Source organism: Mangifera indica, chromosome 6 (assembly GCF_011075055.1).
Source record: "Mangifera indica cultivar Alphonso chromosome 6, CATAS_Mindica_2.1, whole genome shotgun sequence".
Lineage (NCBI taxonomy): Eukaryota > Viridiplantae > Streptophyta > Magnoliopsida > Sapindales > Anacardiaceae > Mangifera > Mangifera indica.
The window spans coordinates 6719874-6742826 of NC_058142.1; the positions used below are offsets into that span (position 1 = coordinate 6719874).

General features: G+C 31.8%; 2 protein-coding genes and 1 pseudogene across 3 annotated transcripts; all 3 read left to right on the forward strand.

Annotated features, from left to right (window-relative positions):
* The first annotated feature begins 820 nt into the window (after positions 1-820).
* LOC123218468 (sulfite exporter TauE/SafE family protein 3-like) lies at positions 821-3717 on the forward strand. 2 transcript variants are annotated; one of them, XM_044639930.1, is made up of 11 exons: positions 821-1287; positions 1412-1571; positions 1680-1880; positions 1960-2024; positions 2164-2191; positions 2270-2361; positions 2438-2524; positions 2646-2918; positions 3020-3113; positions 3197-3337; positions 3442-3717. In XM_044639930.1, the coding sequence occupies exons 1-11, from the start codon at positions 1072-1074 to the stop codon at positions 3522-3524; spliced, it is 1440 nt and encodes a 479-aa protein (XP_044495865.1). In that variant the 5' UTR covers positions 821-1071; the 3' UTR covers positions 3525-3717. The 2 variants fall into 2 exon arrangements, with proteins under 2 accessions (XP_044495865.1, XP_044495866.1); XM_044639931.1 differs by lacking the exon at positions 1412-1571 and having other exon boundaries at positions 1244-1287.
* A 4484-nt stretch (positions 3718-8201) lies between these two features.
* LOC123219551 lies at positions 8202-10759 on the forward strand (annotated as a pseudogene).
* Positions 10760-17171: 6412 nt separating this feature from the next.
* On the forward strand, positions 17172-17750 carry LOC123218975. The gene has a single exon (XM_044640632.1). The coding sequence runs from the start codon at positions 17172-17174 to the stop codon at positions 17748-17750; it is 579 nt and encodes a 192-aa protein (XP_044496567.1).
* Positions 17751-22953: the final 5203 nt, after the last annotated feature.

The window sequence follows — 22953 nt, forward strand, 5'->3', positions numbered from 1 at the left end:
GAGAGTTAAGAAGATGAAACTTTACACGAGTCTTAATCACTCATTGCTTTGAAAGATGAACCTTTTAAATTTCTTTCTCTTTACTCTCCTTCAGAATTAAAATATCAACCCCTTGAAACTTTTCTGGTTAGTAAAATCCAGGGCCTATAATGCGGGTCACTGTGGGGGAGATGGAGATGGAGATGGAGATGTATTGGAGACAATTGCTGCAATTATTTAAGAGACTTTACCACATGTTATAATAAAAAAAATCAACTTATTGGGGAAGAGAAGGTGTGGAAAGTAGAAGAAAAAGATGGAAAGATTCTTCCAAAACTTCATATATACACAACCACTTTTTTGACGAAGAAAGAGAATTTATTGAATAAAAAGTAGATAATGAATAGAAGATTTCACCTAATTGGAGGAAGATATATTAAATTATATCAGTTAAACTTACTTCTTTTATACACAAATATCCATTATTATGCACAGTTTTTAGTCATGATTTCAAGTCTATTTTTTTGATTGACTAAAGCATTTTTTTTTTTTCTAAATTTATAACTCTTAAGTATGCTGTAAGACTTATTGAATTTTACTTCATGTGAGCATTTTGGTTTCTACTAACAGTTACTGTTTTTGGTTTGACTGCTAAAGCCTAATAGATATTAACAAAATAATTATGAGGTCGAAAAGTTGGAAAAAAAGGGAAAAAAAATCTTGGAAGCTTAATGCACACACAAACACCCATAGAACAGGAGATTTTGTTGTTGATTTGTTTAAAGTACAATTTTCTTGTAGGGTCATCTCCTCTAGCTTATAAGACGCTCTAGAGCATAGGATGAAATTGCCAGCTATCTTTTTCATACAGAAACTTATTTTGCTTATAGCATGACTATTGTCAGCTTTCTTTTCAGACTGAAACTTGTTTTGTTGAAGGGTTAGGTGGTCCCAATCTTAACTCAAAGATTGGCTTCTTTGTGCACTTGTAACATAACAAAAAAGTTGGTTTCTTTAGAAGTTTGAGTTTTGATTTTTCAAGTTTTGTGTTTATATTTTAAAAAAGTTGGATTATTTGAGAGACAGGAGAGTATGTCTGGGAATTTTGGATCAAAATGTTATGGGAATCTGAGATTAACGGCTGTACTTTTGGTTGGTTTACTTGTTTTAGCTTCTGTTATTGCTTCAGCAGAAGCGAGTTTGAAACAAGAAACTCGAAGACATGATGAAGATGAAGAAGCTGAGGAAAATCAAGAAACGAAACCACCTTCTCCGAAAACTCGGTCAGGTTACAAACATGTTTGGCCCGTAAGTCCATTTTCCATCTTTCTTAAGCCTGTAGTATCCTTTGTTGAAAGTGATAATACGATGCATATGTTCTGTATTTTATTTAATGAAATAGTTTGTATTAATCGGAAAAATTGGTTCACAGCACATGGAATTTGGGTGGAGAATTGTGGTGGGCAGCATAATTGCATTCCTTGGAGCAGCTTGTGGGAGTGTAGGAGGTGTTGGTGGAGGCGGCATATTTGTTCCTATGCTTGCCTTGATCATTGGATTCGATGCAAAATCATCGACAGCACTCTCAAAATGTAAAACAAGCCAACCCTTTAATGATCAATTCAATTTGGAGGGGTTAAAGGGGTTTAAATCGAATTATCAGAATTGTCTTACAGTCTGAATTGTTTTTGTTTGGTCAGGTATGATCACAGGTGCAGCAGGAGCTACGGTTTTCTACAATCTAAGGCAAAGACATCCAACACTTGATCAACCTGTCATTGATTATGACCTTGCACTTTTATTTCAACCAATGTTGGTGCTTGGAATCAGTTTTGGAGTAGCTTTCAATGTGATTTTTGCCGATTGGATGATCACAATTTTGCTAATTATTTTGTTCCTAGGTATCTTTTGTTTGAATTGCAATTTTATATTAGTTTTCAGTTCGCGTAAACATCCTAATTAGACATGATTGACCTGCAGTTATGTCTACTAGGTCATTCTTGAAAGGAATTGAAACCTGGAAAAAGGAAACCAAATCGAAAAAGGTAGCTAGAAAAACTATTGTTTCTGTCATTGTCTTTGAACAAATTATTTATAATGTCAATTTATAAGAAATTTATTCATGTTCTGATTCATCCATCTTTCTTTTTAACCTTACCTCTCTTAATTTTTTTTTTTCTCCAGGATGCTTCTAAAAGCTTAGAGTTAAAGGGTGAGTCAAATTATGTTTTTGTTTGATCTAACGTGTGCCTTGAAAATTATCCTTCAGGCTAATTTTGTTCTCCATCAGATATTGAAAATCAAGTTGAAGAATCCAAATGCGAGTCCGAGTCAGTAAGCAACACAACTCCAAAAGAAACCAAGGAAACTAAAAGATCTAAGGTAAGGAGGCTTGTAAGTGCAACATTTTTTCCTTCAAAAAATTTTTAGGATACTGACTTGATTTGAATGTTATCAGTTTTCTGTTCTCGATAACATTTACTGGAAGGAACTTGGACTTCTTGTTGGTGTTTGGGTTATAATCCTCGCATTGCAAATTGCTAAGGTATTTTTCTATAATAAATATATTTATTTCCCTATTAATGTCCATATCATATTACTTCTATATATTCAAATGGGCTGAACTGATGTAAATAATGAATGTTATGTGAATGTTATGGCCACAGAACTACGCAACCACCTGTTCTATGTTATACTGGATCTTAAACATCTTACAACTGCCAGTAGCCGGTGGAGTTAGCATTTACGAGGCGGTTAGCTTGTACAAAGGGAGGCGAAGGATTGCATCGAAGGGAAACGTGAGTATGAACTGGCGAGCATATAAATTGGTTTTTTATTGTGCTTGTGGTTTAATGGCTGGTATAGTTGGTGGACTGCTTGGTCTTGGTGGAGGATTCATATTAGGCCCCCTATTTCTAGAGCTTGGAATCCCTCCTCAGGTAAAAATAATCAACACTCTCCTCTAACTCAATTTATCTGGAAATAATTTTTGATCTTTCATATCCATGTTTGGACTGAATTGTTGAGGACTTTCACATAGGTGTCAAGTGCTACAAGCACCTTCGCCATGGTATTTTCTGCATCAATGTCTGTTGTAGAGTATTACTTGCTAAAACGTTTTCCCGTCCCTTACGGTATAGCTTATTACCAAATCATAGATTTACTTTCCCTGTTAGTTTAACATAGTATTACTTATTATTGTTGGATGATTTCACAGCTCTCTACTTCTTCTGCGTGACGATCATTGCTGCGTTAGTGGGTCAACATGTCATGAAAAAGGTGATAGATGTAATAGGCAGAGCATCTTTAATCATCTTCACTCTATCCATCACTATCTTTGTGAGCGCATTATCACTAGGTATGTAGTGGTCATTCATATATGAACTCTAATTTCAGGTTTATTATTAGAGTGTGCCTAATAAGAATATGATTACACAAAGGTTTTTTCTTTTGTTTACTCAGGTGGAGTAGGCTTGGTGAAAATGACTAAAAGGATTCAGCACAAGGAGTATATGGGGTTTGATAGTCTTTGTTCATATTCTTAGCACTCACTAATTGTGTGGGCAACAAGAGGAATTCTTGCATAGAACAAACAACCTATCACCACTCGTGAACTGACATCTAATATAGGATATGTCAGAGTAAGTGCCAAAAGTTAATCATTTTGGTTAAGTAAACCATTGTTGTATTATGTTTGAAATTAATAAATGAGCAATGCTATGCATACCTTCTTTTGAAGATAAATGAGTACATACATAATATGTCATTATGTGATTGAAAGTTACTTTATCTTTAATTCAAAATCATCTACTCATTTGATAATACACATCAAGTGTGTATTTATTTATGTACTCAAAATAAGTATGCATAGTTCTTATTTTTAATAAAAATGACATTTTTTCATGCTATTTGTATATTTAACAACATCTCTATTCCAATAGTTCATCCCAATTAATATATTATTCATTTTAAACACATAGTTATATAAACCTAAAATCTCTTTCATACTTTGTCGATGTTTTACAACATCTCTAGTTTAATAGTCCAATCCAATCCACTATAAAGATATTGTTTACTTTAGATATAAAGTTTATCATGATTTTACGTTTGAGTTTTGCATCCTAAGACGCATTTTAACAACTTAAAAAACTCACAAGTTATATTTAACAAGCCTTATTCTAGTATCTCTAAGCAAATTGGGTACACATATAAACTTAACATTTCTCTCGTATTTTGTTATTGTAGTATTTGTCTAAGGTGTCACAATATTATTCTTGAAATGATTGATTTGTTAATAAAAATCTTGCTATAAATTTTATTTAGCTATTAACAAAATTTTATAAAACTTGGAATGAATGGTACTTCGTTTACGCACTGATTTTATGGACTTAAATTAATGTTTATAGTGCAGTAAAAATTTAACCTATTTTATTTAAAAATAAGGCAACACAGCCATAAAAGGGGTCTATTTTGGTTAATGAAACATTCAATTTTAAATACAATTTTCGTTTTCCATGTCCCAGAAAATATCTTTTGACTAAAATGATTCACCAACATATTTCATACAAAAAGTGAATTGAGGCTTCTCTTGTTATATGTCAAAGAGAGAGGCCACAAAACACTCAAAAAATAAGTTCTAGAGACTTATATCTCCTACACTTTTGTGAATATACATTTCCAAATGAAATCAAAATATACAACAAGCAATCTGAATATAAATTAATCAACAAATGAACCTGAGCTTTTTATTCTTCTGATTCTAAGTAACCACAAATTCAGTATAGCAATGACTCAAAGAAGATGTCATCCCTTAGTTCATCCTTGGCTCTCGACATCAAATTGTCTGTTGCTTGTCTCTCATTCACGAAATTTCCAAACCCTGAAAATCCGAAACCTCCGGGGGCTTGCAACATTTCGAGGGTGAAGGGTGGTTGGACTTCTGAATATGAATTTTTTTCCATGATTTTATAAGCTATTAAAATTTCATAAAATTTTCTAGAATCTTAAACTATCAAATCTATAAAGTTCAGGCAGTGTTTTTGCCTTGTGAAAGAAATTAGTTTTAGAGAGTTTTCAAAGTTATTTTTGAGTTGTCTTTTGTGCAATAAAAAATTAATGTTTAGTTTATTTCTGAAAATTATTGTAATTTCATAAAGTATATATAAAATTTATTATAATTTCTAGAAGCTTATCAATCTGGAAGTAGTTGGCAGTTTTCATGATTTGCAGAAGAAACTGATTTTAGAGAAAATTTTAAATCTGTTTTAAGCTAGACAATTTTTATGTCTCCTTTGACTCAACCAAGTTTCCTAATATTTTAATTTGCATAAAAAAAATTATAAAATTCATGGAACAGGAGTCGTACAGTGTTAATATGTGTTAGGTCCAAAGTCTTTCTTTTGGTAATTTTAGGATTTATGAACATATTTTGGATTGAGGTTTTTTAATGGGATTAAGAATATTTCTACAAGTTTCTGGAAACAAATTGAGTTTATTGATTTTGCCTAGGATCGGAGTAGTTTCTGGTGTGATAGCTTGAACAAGTAAGAGTTTGTGTTAATCTTTATTTTGAATAGAAATAAGTAGAAACTAACATATAAATTTTTTGTTGTGACCTTATATGTTTGAAAATAGTAGCAAAAACTGAAAATTATGTTTCCATAAGTTTTAAAATATTTCCATAAATTTTTTTTAAAACATAAATTTATATAAAGGTTTTCGTTTTGTTTGTTTACAACTATTTTTGTAAGTTATAAAACATTTTTGTAACCGTTTCTTTTGAACAAAAAATTTATGTTAATATTTTTGTAAGCTATAAAATATTTTTGTAAATGATTTTTTTTAAACAAAAAACAATTACTGACATTGAACTTGATTTATAAAATCTATTGTTTGTGATGGACAAAATAGAATGGTTTGTGATACATTTTCCAAATAGAATGGTTTGCTTATTGGTTCGGTTGTATACATTTTTTTTTCTAGCCGAGTCATTGATAGTGTCGGTGACATATAATTTTAAAATTTTAGTTGAGCCATTGCAAGTACAGATGATATATAAATATAAAATCCTGATTAGGTTACCGATATTATAAGTGATATATGATTTAAAATTTTCATTGAGTAGGTGATACTCGTGATATGAGTTTTAAAATATATTTTGACTTTGGATTTGGTTTATAAAAAGTTAAAAAATAGTTTTGTATATATACAGTGTTTTATATAATTCAATATCTCTCTTCGTTCAATTTTTTATCAATATCCGAACTAAATGTTTCTATATACATATGTCACATTTAGTTTTTGCTTATTGAGTAGATATTTCACCCCTCATTATAAAGTTTTTACATACTAGAGTTGAGTTAGAAAGTGAATGGGTGTTTAGTATATGAGACTTGAAAAAAAAAGTATTTAATTAATCTTTTTAAGGATATTTACTTATCACATTCTATTGAAGTTAAAAAACTTTGTAATCATAACTTTTTTTTATTCAAGTAATTTATCAATCCTATTTTACACTTGTGGTACAATGGTTTTGGGGTGTTACATATGTATTTATATTTGAGATTAATATCTTTAAAATGGTAAAATTGTGACGAGAGGATATAACGTGTATTAATTGTAAGGTTTTCATGATTACATTAGGTAACCATTCTAGAAATATTTATAACTATAGTATTATAAAATCTAAAGGTACTTATAATGCAGATAGACTATCAAAGTGTTGAATGAATAAATCGAAAGGTGACAACAAATTTCACATATCAAGATTATTTGTTGGTAGCTAAGTACAATATATGAGTGCTTGTTTTAAGCAAGTTCACTAAACTTGTTGGACCTCTAAATGTTTTGATGATGATAAAAATCTAAGTTAGAATTGCTAATAAGTCTAAAGGATGTGCTAAAATATTACTAAATAAACAAAGCTTGAAAAATATAGATACGACATGATGAACGATTGTTCATGATTGATGAACGATTGTTCATGATAGATGAACACTTATTCACAGAGTAAAATCTCCTCGTGCATGAAGATGAACAAGGTCATTCCTTTTCTCGTTCATGTTTCTAAAGTTTTGGCACAATTCTAAAAAGTAATTTATTTAATGATAATTTAACTCATCATAGTAATAATGAAATTTAACAAATGGGTAGATATTTAGAATTTCAATAGTTAACGGGTGAGAAGTGGGTTTGCATCAAACCTTGTGTGGGAAATAGTCATTTGGCCTTAATTAAAATGGTCATATATGAGAGGTGTATAAGATAATACAAATAGAACCAATGGAAAGGATTAAATGAATTTGTCCAATGTATAAAGGATGTTTTGACCTAAGTTGCCACATTCAAATTTTGCACTTGACGAACTCAAAGAATTTTAGGTTAAAAATTTGTCCCTACTATGTAAATTCTATTGAAGATACGTTCAAAGGCTAGTTGAAAATGGTTGATTCCTTTATTTTAGTGCATGACATTAGTATTTTATGATATACAATATAAATTTTATAATATAATACGATACAAATGAAAAATAATATATATTCTAAAATATATCAAATTAATATAATATAATAAACATATTATATGAATCAATATAAATCATACGATATATATATATATATATTATAAATACAAATAGATACACATTTTTAGAGAAATAATGATAAACTAAGGGTTTGTCTAAAAGTTTTTAAATTTACATAAAGTGTTTACGATATTTTTAAAAATAATAATTGATAATTCGAATATTTTTTCTAATTTTATTTTTAAAAAATGCATAGTACAGTATGGTACACAATAAACAATACAAATGAATAAGTTTTTACTTTTATAAAAAATAAACTTAAGGGGAAAGAGAATAAATGAAAACTGGAAGACAGATATGGAAAGATTCTTCCAAAACTTCATATATATACGTCCACTTTTTTGTTTGGCCAACAGGAGGGGAATTTATCGAATAGAAAGTTGGAGAAACAATAGAAGATTACACCTAATTGGAGGAAGATATATCGAACTGTACTAGTAAAACTAAATGCATGTCTACACAAATATCCATTATAATGCACAGCTTTTAGTAATGATTTCAAATCAATGTAAGGTGTTGGATAATGTTTTTCTTTTTTTCTTTTTTCAAAGTTATTGGTTGTCTACACAATATCCATTACAACAGTTTTTTAGTTTTGTGTTCATATTTAAAAAAAATAAAAATTTATTAGTTCAGATAGAAGAGAGTATGTCTGGGAGTCTTGGATCAAAATGTTATTGGAATCCGAGATTAACTGCAGTAGTTTTGGTTGGTTTACTTGTTTGGCTTCTGTTATTGCTTCAGCAGAAGCGAGTTTGAACCAAGAAACTCGAAGACATGATGAAAATGAAGAAGCTGACGCTAATCGAGAAGCAAAACCATCTTCTCCGAAAACTCGGTCAGGTTACAAACATGTTTTCCATCCTTTGTTGAAAGGGATAATACGCTGTATAAGCTCTGTATTTTACTTGATGAAATGGTTTGTATTAATTGGAAAAATTGGTTCATATAGGACATGGAATTTGGGTGGAGGATTGTGGTGGGTAGCATAATTGCATTCTTTGGAGCAGCTTGTGGGAGTGTAGGAGGTGTTGGTGGCGGCGGCATGTTTGTCCCTATGCTTGCCTTGATCATTGGATTCGATGCAAAATCATCGACAGCTCTCTCAAAATGTAAAACAAGCGAACCCTTTATGGTGAATTCAATCTAGAGGGCCTTAAAGGGGTTTAGAGAGAATTTTTCAGAATTATTTTACAGGCTGAATTGTTTTTGTTTGGTCAGGTATGATCACAGGTACAGCAGGAGCTACAGTTTTCTACAATCTAAGGCAAAGATATCCAACACTTGATCAACCTGTCATCGATTATGACCTTGCACTTTTATTTCAACCAATGTTGGTTCTTGGAATCAGTCTTGGAGTTGCTTTCAATGTGATTTTTGCCGATTGGATGATCACAATTATGCTAATTATTCTGTTCATAGGTACTTTCAATTTAAAGTGCAATTTCCTCTCAGTTTTCAGTTGGCGCAAACATCCTGATTTAGACATGGTTAACCTGCAGTTATGTCGATTAGGTCATTCCTGAAAGGAATCGAAACCTGGAAAAAGGAAACCATATCGAAAAAGATAGTTAATAAACTATTGTTTCTGCCATTGTCTTTGAAAAAAAAATTTTGTAATGTCAATTTATAGGGAATTTATTCATGTTCTGGTTCATCCATCTTTCTTTTTAAGATTGCCTCTTTTGATTTTGATTCTCCAGGAGGCTGCTAAAAGCTTGGAGTCAAAAGGTGAGTCGAATAATGTTTTTGTTTAATCTAATATGTGTTGAAAATAATCCTTCAACCCAATTTGATTCTCCATTAGATATTGCAAATCAAGCAGGAGAATTCAAATGCGAGCCAGAGTCTTTAAGCAACACAATTCCAAAAGAAACCAAGGAAACTAAAAGGACCAAGGTAAGAAGGCTTGTAAAGTGCAACATTTTTGCGATCAAAGATTTTTCAGGACTGACTGGATTTGAACGTTATCAGTTCTCTGTTCTTGATAATATTTATTGGAAGGAACTTGGACTTCTTGTTGGTGTTTGGGTTATAATCCTTGCACCGCAAATTGCTAAGGTAATTTTGGACAATAAATGTATTTTCATATTGCTTTTATGCATTCAAATGAGCTGAACTAATGTAATTTATAATTTTTCTGGTCACAGAATTACACAACAACCTGTTCTACGTTATACTGGATCTTAAACATCTTACAACTACCAGTAGCCGGTGGAGTTAGCATTTATGAGGCTGTTGGCTTGTACAAAGGGCGAAGAATGATTACATCGAAGGGAGACATGGGCACGAATTGGCGAGTATCTAAGTTGGTTTTTTATTGTACTTGTGGTATAATAGGTGGTATGGTTGCTGGAATGTTTGGTCTTGGTGGAGGATTCATTTTAGGCCCTCTATTTTTGGAACTCGGAATTCCTCCTCAGGTACATATATAATCAATACTCTCCTCTAACTCTAAGCTAATTTATTTATTTCGCATCCATGCTTGGACTGAATTATTGAGGACTTTTGTGTAGGTGTCAAATGCCACAGCCACCTTTGCCATGACATTTTCTGCATCAATGTCTGTCATAAAGTATTACTTGCTTAAACGTTTTCCCATCCCTTACGGTATAGCTTGATAGCAAATCATAGATTTCTTTTCCCTGGAAATTTAACATACTTATTATTGTTAACTGATTACACAGCTCTCTACTTCTTTTGCGTGTCGATCATTGCTGCCTTGGTAGGTCAACATGTTGTGAAAAAACTTATCGATGTATTAGGCAGAGCATCTATAATCATCTTCACCCTATCGATCCTTATGTTTGTGATTGCATTCTTACTAGGTATGCAATGGTCATTCATATACCGACTCTAATTTCAGGTTAATTATCGAAGTGTACCTAAGAATACAATTTCATGAAGGTTTTTCCTTTTGTTTTAAATAGGTGGACTAGGCTTGGTGAAAATGATTGAAAGGATTCAACACAAAGAGTACGTGGGATTTGACAGTCTTTGTTCATATTATTAGTACGCACTAATTGTGTGCACAACAAGAGGAATTCTTGCAAAGAACTTACAATCTATCACCACTCAAGAACTGACATATTTAATATATGATATATTAGAGTAAGTGTTCTAAAGCCAAACATTTTGGTTCCGTAAACAATTATTTTATCATGTTTTGCATTAATGAAATGACATTTCTTCGTCTTATTTGTATATTTATTTATGTTTGATATACATATCCGTATAATAATATAAATATAACGAGAGAATTAAATAAGTCGTAATTATGAAAATTTTATGATTATATTAAGTAATTATTCTAAAAACATCTATAATCATACTAATTAATAATGTTGACAGACTATAATATCGTTGAATGAATTCTTAGTATTCATTAATACCGATTGGTTCCTATAATTAGTTCGCACTAATTGTGTCGGCAACTAGAGGAGTAGTTGCAAAGAATTGACAAGCTATCAACTCTAGAGAATTGACATCTAATATATGAAATGTTAAAAGCAGGTTTTCTAAAATCTCATTTTGGTTATGTAAATGATTAATGTATCATGTTCCATATTAATAAGATTGGCATTTCTTCATCTTATTTGTTTGTTTAATTATGTTTAAGATAAAGTTCTTAAAATTATAGAATTGTGACGGGATGATTTGACATGTATTGATTATAAGAATTCTATAATCACAATAAATAGTCATTCTAAAAACGTTTATAGTTATGTTATTATCAAAACTAAGGCCGTTGATAATCATCATAGTTTTGAATGAATCTATAAAAAGGTTGTAATAAATCTTACATGTAAAGGTTGTTTTTTCATTGTCTAGTACAACAACACATATGGTTTGTTGTGAGCAAGTCTACTAGACTAACTCACAAGAAAGATTTCATATAAATAGTAAATCCAACTATTGTGAATTTCTTAAAATGGTTGTGGAGATTATACTGTACATATTCCTAAATCAATGTTTCAACAATTTTCAATCTTCTCTTGTATGGCTTAATCACCTATATCATCAACTTTCAAGTGAAGCTAAACAAATAATTAATTACACTTTTTTATCAAATCTTCTAAGCCAATAAAGATACCTATGTGATAAGAAGTAAAAATTTATTTTTTCCAGTATTAAGAAAATCTTAGGGACAGAAAAAGAAACCATTAAATTTTTTAAAAATTAAGCCGAAAGACCTATTCCCACCTAAGGTTTGTTGTAACCCCAAACTAATACCCATTAAGTATTAAAAATCTAAACTCTCATCTATAAATTATTAAAACTAATAAAATCAGTTAATTCCAGCAAAGTGTTCCATAAAACTTTCAACATTGAATTTCAAGTAATGTTTTATATGACATCATAGCTCACCTCAATTCACCTATGAAAGAAGCTCCATAAACCAAAATCTTTTCTCTGTGCACAGCCACGATTTACACACCAGTAAATCTCAAATGTGGACAGCATCATCTATAGTGAGAAAATTTTTCCCTAATTTTTTTGGAAAGTCCATTAATTTTCAGTAATCATTCCCACCCAGCTAAAGTTAAATAAGCACAATTCCTCAGTGTTACCATGTTTCAAATATACAATAAGAAGAATCACTGAGGAAAGCACTGCTTTTGAGCAGTATGTCCTACTGTTAGTGCATATTCAACCGTTGATAGCTGTAGCCTGAAAAGAAATGGATATTTCCAAATTCCAAGTAGAAATGCTCTACAGAGAACAAAATCTATGTAAGAAATCACCGGTAGAGTAAATGGTGAATCTCTACCCAGTACAAAATTGCTTCTGAAAACAACGTAAATCAAAGCTCCAAACTGTAAAAATGTTCTAGGGAGAATAATATCTGGAAGACTTCACAAAATCCACATAATAAAACTTTGTATACACATTTTCAGTATATAATTTAAGTATACAGATGATATGTCATCATATAATTAGATAATTTTAAATTAAAAATTAAAATAATATTTTATTTTGTAATAATACATCATTTGTGTATTCAAATCGTATGTTTTTGTTTTGTTTTAAAATATTTATATAATGATTAAAATTTTGAAAAGTGAAAAGTTATTGGTATGTGTATTTGAAAACACAAAAATTAAAAGTGAAAAATGTGAAATTTATCACTAATGCATCCGATAGATCTTTTCAAATTACTTTAATATTTTTTTGTTTTGAAGAACCTGTCACAATAAAAGAAAGATATCTCACTATTTTTATAATAAAAGACATAATAAAATCATGTGTATCTAATTTAAGTATATAAATAAGTATTTATTTATGTGTGTCATTATATAAGTGAGTGATTTTAAATTAAAAATAACATAACATCTAATTATATAATAATATATATAAATATATTTATTTATTTATTATTTAAAATAAATACACGCAACATTATTAAAGAAAAAACCAATGACAAAACCCTAAACGAACATGGACTTGGTTTTTTAAGAGGTTGAAACAAGCCCATTTTGAACATTCTGCTGCATGGTAAGGACGGGCTCAGGCCTACAAAGATACCTAAGATGGACCAACTACTTATACATTTGTAAAAGGTTAAAATGAAGCCGAATTCAGTAGAAATGGATTTTCATTTTAACTCAGTTTTCCTTTGCTGATATGACGAGGATCCCTCATCCAGGATTCTGAAATAGATTTTTTCTGTTTTATAACATTATCTATTAAAATATGAACAATGTTATATATACTTATTTTTAGTACATAATTTATATATACAGTAATGTGTTATCATGTAATTAGATGATTTAAAAACATGTGTCATCATATGATAAAGAAATATCTAATCACATGATAATACCTTATTTGTGTATATAAATTATATATTAAAAATAAATATACATAATTTTATTGTTAAAATATATATAGTTTTCAGTTGAAATAATTAAACAATAAATACAAAAACATGAACATGAATATACTTTACAATTTAAAAAATAAATAAATAACATATTTGGCAGGACGGGCTGAAAAAGCCGCGGGCCAGCCAACAAAAAAGCCTACGTAGGCTCGAATTAGGGGTTGTAAAGTGTCTTTGGAACCTTGGTTTTTGGGCGAATTGCACCAAATTAGACTTAATAACCCATCTATCATCACGTCCATATGTCAATATGCCTTGGCCAAAAGGTCTAGTCCCACCCAGCGTTTAGCCCGTTTTCAAAATTTTATTTGTTAAATTTTAAAAATTTAAAAATTTAATAATTTTTTAAATTTTATTATTAGTATCAAAAATAAAATTTAAAAAATTTAAATATCTATCCTATTTTAAATTTTATTATTAGTATCAAGAATAAAAATATTATTAAGTAATTTTATTTAAAAAATTATTTTTTTCTATTTTAATTTTAAAAACTAATAATTTTCTGTCTAATTTAGTTTTAAAAAATTATTTTTTCCCCTCTTATCTAGGGTTTTCATATTTTAGGAGTAACAATTGTCTCTCTTAAAATTTAAAATATTACACTTATATCCTAAAAAATGGATTATCTTTTTTTACGGTGATTATTCTTCCTAACAATTCACTCTAACGTATCGTTAACCCTACCACTGACACTTTTCCTTCTTCTCCGATAGTTTTTTAATGTGAAAAATATTTAAAATTCAGTTGAAGTGATCAGATAATAATATAAAAGTATGTACGACAGTCACACGAATTATTAATCCACATGTGGTCCTGGTCACCCTAACTCACAAAAAAAATGATAAAAAATTGCAATCACTTATTTTCTGAAAACAGCATTAGGATAACTGTTAAGCCAGTTCATGTCTACTTTTATTTGAATGCAGTAACGATAAAACGTGAAAGCATGACCCAGAAGTCTCAAAATTCCTTCACATCACATTCTCCATATCCCATAGCAAGAAAATGGATTTCTTGCACTCAAACACAAATTTATGAATGTCCAAAATTTCCAAAACAAAAAACAAAACAAAACAAGACAAGACTAATATTGGTAACGGGACACAATCAATCAAATTTTGACATTAAGAATAATAATTGACATTTGATGGTGACTGAAATCTGATTGTTGCCCGTTTTATATCCACATAATGTTATCTTTTGTTGCAAGATGTGTTAGGATATTACAATATTCTTTTTGTAAATTGTTTTAAACCGTGATTCATGTGATATCTTAAATGAAAAAAAAATGAGTATGAGAAAAAAAATCTCCTAACATTATCTACCTTTATATTAGATGTTGAGCGTTAAGTAAGTATTCTTGATTTAAAGATAATATCAAACCAACTTCGACTAAATAAAATATTGGTTTCTTTGAACCTAACCCAGTTCTTTTAGGCTTCATGCAAGCAATTTTTTAACCCATTTTCATCCCAAGTTAACACCTGTATATCCCAACTAAATAATAGATAGGCCACAAGATTTATTCCCACTTAAGGTTGGGTTTATTTTCAAATTTATTTTCAAACTCGCTAATGCAAAGTTTTAAAAACTCAAATAATTATTATTTTGTTAAAATTTTCAATTAAGGCTAAGTATAAAAAAATCATTTAATTAAAAATATTTTTAAAAAAAAACTGAATTTTTATCACATTTTTTCTTAAGGTAAGTGTAATGTTTTAAACTTTGAAAAGAACAGCTGTTAATCTTAAAATATAGAAATCCTAGATGATGAGGATAAAAATGTAATTTTTTAAAACAAAGTTAAAAAAGAAATTATTAATTTTTAAAATTAAGGTTAGAAAAAGAGATAAATTTTTTTTTAAATAAAATCAATAAATAACCTTTTTACCTCGAATACTAACTCAAACTTTAACAAACATGTAGATATTTGGGTACACTAAACCCGGGGTGGGGATAATTCCTTTGGCCTAATTGATATTGGCTGCACAAATCTGTTTAAAAGCTTCATGCAAGACTTTTTACCTATAATACATGCATTAAGTTTGGGGAAGGGACATAAACAACAACTTGCTCAAATTTTCATTATGTGACTGACAGGTGATGTAATATGACCATACACAAACAAAACAATTAATGCAATGATTTTTAAGTTATTAATTTGGTTATCTTGATTATTTCTTTGGCCAAACAACTATAGGATGAGAAACAGTGTGTATCACACATTCATCAAATTCATTTTCTCATCCTTTAAATTATGATGGAAGAGAGAGAGGTCTGCAAATGGTTGAGACCACATGATAAAATGAGACAAAATAGACTTGAGACAAACCATTTGGAACCAAACAAACCAACGTGTGACAAGCAAGATCCCAATGTTCAAACCATACTTAACTACATAATATTAATTAGGTTAAATGATTTTGTGGGTTATTAATTAAAACAACTAGATTTTGAGGGGTGTTAGCCAGGAAATCTCATATCTAAAATCTCCACACACACAATATATATATATATATATATATATATATATATATATATATATATATATATATATATATATATATATATATATATATATATATATATATACACACACACACAAAAATTTTAAAAAGAAAATAGTTAAATTTAAGTTTTTAGATCAATATACTTCTTTTTACTTCTTAAATTGATGGATTGTTATATTGTAAGAAAAAGGATAAATATTACAAGATTTTCATGAGTTAGATAAATTCTAGGAATTTCTTAAAGCTTTAAAATTCTTAAAGCGTATACATGATTTCGCCTTCGTCTGAAACAAAGACACTTGTCTTCGTCGAAGAAAATAGATTTCACCGATGATTGGGATGTAATTAACAGAGATAGTTAAGTTGGGAGGAAGAGCCAAAGCGGCTGGAGATGGTGAAGTTTGCCGTCTTTGATGACAATTTGCAAACTCTTAGAGGGAATATTAATTTTTCAAACTTTGAGTAAGGGAAAATTGTGAGTTTTTAAACTGAGAGGGGTAAAGATAATAAAATTTTAGTTTTTTAAATTTTTTATTAAATGATGATTTTACCCTTAACACTAACTAAAAGTTTAAATAAATAAGTAAGACTTTTGGTTTTTTAAACCCGTGAGTGTAACTTTGACAATATATCTAAATTTGGGTGGGACAAACTCGTTAGTCACGGACAAGGGAAAAAAAAAGCCAATAAAAAAAACGAAAGTGCAACTGAGGAAGAAACTCGAGAGTGGGATGACAAGTAGAGCGTGAAAAGGGAACACGTTTACAAATTTTGGAAGAATGAATGACATGTTATTGGAAGTCAGAATCACATCCACATCCCTGGAAATCATGCAAATCATATCCAGAAGATCAAACAAATCAGAATCCATATCAGATCCCAAATAACTAGCAATCACATCCCTGGAATCATGTTTATATTGATGAGCAGATTGTACAATATTATGTTACTGAAAATAGATTGTAATTTACTGTATATAAAGCCATTGCATGTAAAGATCAGATATACAAGTAATAAAAAACAGAATTCTTTTTACTCTTCTTAACTTCTCTGGTTCGCCGCATTGAACCAACTCTGCTCTCTCAGATTTTGGCATGGTATCAGAGCAATGTTCTGAATTGCTCCTTTTGTGATCTTCCGAATTGCTCCTTTCTTGATCTTCAGTTCCAACATACTTGCATTCCATTAACCTGCACAAAGAAAAAGGTTGGATTAGATGGAACCAATCAAAGCAACCACTGAAACATCACCTGAATGCACCATCGAAACATCACAAATGCCAGCATTTCGGTTGGTTCATTCAAACAAAAATAAACCGGAGCCTGGAGATAGTCTTTATGCTTCACCATCGGATGGACCAGAACTCGTGTTGATAAAACAGACGCTGATCGGAGCTGATAATTATGCACAGTGGGCTAGAGATTTTAGAAGAGCCCTCATCGTAAAAGACAAGATTGGATTCGTCGATGGCACTGTACCCATGCCGTCGAAACCCGATCTTGTCCATTTTTGGATGCGATGTAACACCCTTGTCCGCGCCTGGATTAGCAATTATTTGACTGAAGAGATCGCGACTGGTCTACCACCTACAGAAGATGCAGGCGAGCTTTGGGGATTCATCAAAGACATGTATGGAGCTTTAGATCTTGCAAAGATCTACAGTGTTCGACAGATTCTTACAGAGATCCGACAAGAAAATCTGCCCGTCATGAACTACTTCAACAAGCTTTCTGCCGCTTGGAATGAATTGGATACTGTTAAGGAGTCGATCGTTGCACCACCGGAGGTTCTCTGACAGATCCAACGCGTAAAGGAATGGGAGAGGTTGACGCGTTTTCTGATGGGGTTGAATAAAGGATTTGCGGCTTTCAGAACCCATATTCTCACTTTTGCGAAAGCATCATCGCTGCGACGTGCGTATCATCTTGCCATCCAAGATGAAAGCCAGAGGAGTCTCGGTCACCATGAAGAAAAGGGCATGACGGCTTTGGCTGCTTATCAAAGGAGGGAGACGTCTGGAGAAGATAATGAAATAGGGCAAGCTTAAGGTTTTAATTTACATAGCAAGATGAACGGTCAGGATAGAGTCAAGAGATCTAACGGCCCATATTCGTCCATAGCTCAAAATCAATTTGGCACCCAAGCTTTTAACAATTTTTGTCAAGTCCCAAGCAATTTTAATAATTACAATCAGCCACCCAAACAAAAGGGAAAGCTATATTGTGATTATTGCAAGCGACGTAATCACACCAAAGACACTTGTTGGAAGCTGCATGGTCGTCCTGGATTCAGTAAAACAAAGGTAGAAGGGCCCACTACAAATCAAACGGCTTCAACCAGTATGGGAGCTACAACCGGTCTTTCGTTTGAATAATATGATCAATTGATCCAACTTCTGAATCAGATACCAAAAGGCAATGACATCTCCACTCCCTATGTAGGTACGGTTTCACGTTTTATTACTTTTATTTCTTCGGATGTTTGGATAATAGATTCAAGGGCTAGTGACCATATAATATGTTCCCCAAAATTTTGTACTAACAAAAAATATCTATCTCCTTCAACACCTGTCAAATTACCAAATGGGACCACAACTCAAGCCATGCAAATAAGAGATGTCCAATTAGATAAACTCACTCTTAAAAATGCCCTTTGTATACCCACATTTCGCTTTAACCTCATCTCCGTTTCTAAACTATGCATAGACAACAAATGTGTAGTAACCTTTCTACCTACTATATGCACAATTCAGGACCATTCGACTGGCAATCTGATGGGCTTGGGTAAAGAACAACATGGGCTGTACTACTGGACATCGAACCCTAAGACATTTTCTTTATTGAATAAAACTTGTATTACTTCTCCCTACTGTAATACAAATCAAATTAATAAAATGTCATTAATTTCCCATCAAAGATTAGGACATTCAAGTACTATTCCATATCCAAAATGTCCCATTTGCCCCCTTGTTAAGCAAACTCGCACTACCTTTCCCACAAGCACTACTTCAACCACAAAACCATTCCAATTGATACATTTGGATATTTGGGGACCTTATAGTACTCCTAATTATGATGGATCCAAATACTTCCTTACCATAGTAGATGATTTTTCACGTGCCACATGGTTATATCTCATGAACTCAAAAGCCCAAACACAGACCTTTTTCTTGAAATTCGTATCCATGGTCCAAACTCAATTCCACACAAAAATCCAACGAATCCGAACAGATAATGCCAAAGAATTTTTTAACCATACCACCACCACTTACCTTAATTCTCAAAGAATTCTACATGAAAGTTCCTACCCTTATACACCCCAACAAAATGGTATTGTGGAACGCAAACATAGACATCTATTAGAAGTAGCCCGTACCCTTAAACACCAATCCAAAATACCACCTAAATTCTGGGGAGATTGTGTGGTCACGGCAGCCTATCTGATCAATAGAATGCCAACCAAGGTTCTGGGTGACAAAACACCTTATGAACTTTTCTTTGGCAAAAAACCAGACATCAGGAATTTAAAAGTATTTGGGTGTCTTTGCTACTCCACCAAACTTCAGCAAATAGACAAATTTGACACTCGAGCCACTCGTTGTGTCTTCATGGGATATCCCCCACTACAAAAAGGATATCGTCTTTATGATATGGCTGCAAATAAATTCTTCATCAGTAGAGACGTCACATTTCATGAAGATGTTTTTTCTTTTGCTAATGAGATTACAAACACGACACCTATTGGTTCACCACCGATGACACACAATGAGTTTCTTGAAGAGAGATATGATGTTATCCCATTGCCTCGCAACTAGAGATGGCAACGGGGAGGGGCGGGGAGGGGATAACAATCCCCGTCCCTGTCCCCGTAGGGGATATCAATCCCCGTTACGGGGATTTTTTGTTATCCCCGTCCTCTCCCCGCGAAAGAAAATCCCCTCCCCATCCCCTCCCCGTCCCCGAGGGAAAAAATCCCCTCTCCGTCCCCGTGGGGAAAAATCCCCTCCCCCTCCCCCTCCCCAAGGGGAAAAATCCCCTCCCCATACCCTAGCCAATAAATTTTAATATCTCAATATTTTATGAATATACACTCTTCAATGGTGCATTATTAATAATTCTAATAATCAATAAATAAATTTTACAAAACTACAAAAAAATACCTTTTTTATTAGAATGAAATTAATTAAACAAAAATATATCAAAGAGATCTCACAATTTATGTATAATATTCCACTTTTTATAGAAAATATTTTAATCTTTCAAGCACATTTTCCTGTAATATAAAATAAAATATGTATAATTAAATGTCCAAATCATTGCTTCATAAATTGACACTGCTAATTCTATCACACTATGAAGTTTGAAGAAATAAGAAAACAATTAGACAATATCTGACACTTTTAATGCGTTGAAAATCATCATACTAAAAAACATACGCATTAGCAATAACTGAAATAGATAATGCTGCTATAACATCAACAATCTCACTCCACTTAGCTGGATCCCCTGGCCTATCTGTTACTTTTCTGTAAAAATTTTCAAGAAAAATACATGTCATAACTGAAAAATTGCTGATGTTGTAGACTAATTAAATTTTGCTGGAGCCAATATTGCTGACTTCAGAATAGGACAATCAATAAACTTTACTTTTACTAAAACGTGATGGTACAGTAACATTTTAGAAGCAAAAAAATATTGAACCCAAAATATTGTTTTTACTAAAACGTGATCTATCTCTTTTTAGCTAGTTTATACAGCCTTAGATTGTAGAAACAATTCCTGAGATATTACAAATATGAATAGTAAGGTAGGATTTAAGTCCTACCCTGAGATATACGGATATGGAAGATGACGTATAAAGTTTGGCTGATATATTAATGAATTCTATTATTTATGGAAAATAATCATAATATATCCTAAAAATTATGAAAATCAACTTCAATCTAATCTAAAATTGCTAAACCCTCTCTAAAATTTTAAACTGCCATAAATTGTAGGTATAACGTCCAGCCATATTCTACATTAGCAATGGAAAAACCAATTAACTTAATTGGCATAAATGCTATTAACTATTATTTTCAATAATAAATTTAATAAAACAAAAGCCTACAAGTAAATAAAGTAACTAGTTAACAAGTTAACATGTGGTTGATATTCAAACAGGGCACAATGTGATTAGCCTCAATGACTTGACTAAATTCATTTTGCCTATCAAATTAAACACTAAAATTCCAGCCTTTCAAATTTTCCAGACCCAAATATCATTTTCTTTCAGTCACCTTCAAATTTGTAAAGTGCATACCAAATTACAGCCCCTTATTCCATTCCGTATACTTACAATTGCTTCATTATAACCATATGTCTCAAACCTTGACAAAATAGAGACAAAATAGAGGGAAGAAACTTACCTCCAACTACAAGACAAAGAAGCTTTGGCTGGGAGAGGGAGTGTGCAGTGCAGCTGTGGAGTGAAAAATGAAAGCTTTGGCTGGAAGAGGAAGGGTGCGGCTGTGGAGGAAAAATGAAAGGAAAAGAGGATTTAGGGTTAAAAGTGGGTGGCAATTTTGTAATAAAAATTATTAGTAATATAAAAATAAATTTAAATGAAAGGGTTTAATTTATTTTTTAAATTATATTAAATTTGAGTTAAAAGAATTTAATTTATTTAGTTTAAATTCATATTTTAAACTAATTATTAGAATTTATGATTGAATTAATGGTTTGAATTTGTATCTTAATTTAATTTAAATTTATTATTCAAATTAATAATTTTAAATATTATTTAGATAAAATAATATCATTTTGTTAATAAAACACAAACTTGAGTTATAAATTTAAATTATAAATTCAAATTGAATCAAATTACAACTACGAAATCGAGTAAAATTTAAAATAAACCAAGTTAAACTATTTTTTATTCAAATTGAATCATATTTTAATGTATTGTGTATGCTCTAATTAATCTTTCTCTTAATAATCTTTTTCTCTTTACATATGTCTAGTAGATTTTAGAAGAAGATCATTTACCCTTGATTCCATGGAATTTAATGAAATGGGCATGTATATGATGTTGTTATGTTAATCCCTGCAGCTTCTTTATTCCAAAATATTTCACTTCTGATAGCATTTGAGTAATTCTAAAAGGGTTTGTTAATATTTTGGATTTACAAATTAATTAAGTAATTAAAAAAAGGTTTGGATCTAAAGCAGGCTTCCTCCATTCCAACCACATACAACGATGTATCTCTTAAAATTTACCATCAAAATTCAATATTTTTCAACTTAACACCAACTAATCAATATCAAAATTCAATATTGATGTGACGTCAATTTATATAAATTATAATGTAAAAGTTTTATAAAATTTAATAGTTCAAAAAAAATTATATTAATATATTAGATTTAGGGGGTGGGGCGGGCCGGGGAGGGGCGGGGCTGGGCGGGGGCGGGGCTGGGCGGGGCTGGGCGGGGGGGGGCGGGGCGGGGAGGGAAGGGGAGGGGAGGGGAGGGGAGGGGCGGGGCGGGGCGGGGCGGGGGAGGGGCGGGGAGGGGCGGGGAAGGGCGGGGACATATGTATCCCCTTCCCCGACCCGTCCCCAATTTCGGGGATTTTTTTTATCCCCATCCCCGCCCTTTTCCCCGTTTTTATCGGAGAATCCCCTCCCCGTTAGGGTCTGGAAGGGTCGGAGCCCCTAAAATAGGGTCCAAATTGCCATCTCTACTCGCAACACTAGCGGTCTATCAACAGGATCTAAACGAGGTGTTGTCCCATCTTCACCTACTCAAGATCCAACTTCACCATCCATGGACGTTCCAGTTACCTCTGATGATCCTGCACAAGTTCCCTTGAGACGATCATCACGAACCACAAAACCTCCTATTTGGAGCACTGACTATGTTTGTACTGTTTCATCTGAACCTTATGCTATCTCTCAATATATTAATTATGACAGGTTATCTCCAGAGCACAGAGTCTGCATCAGTCACATCTCTGCACAT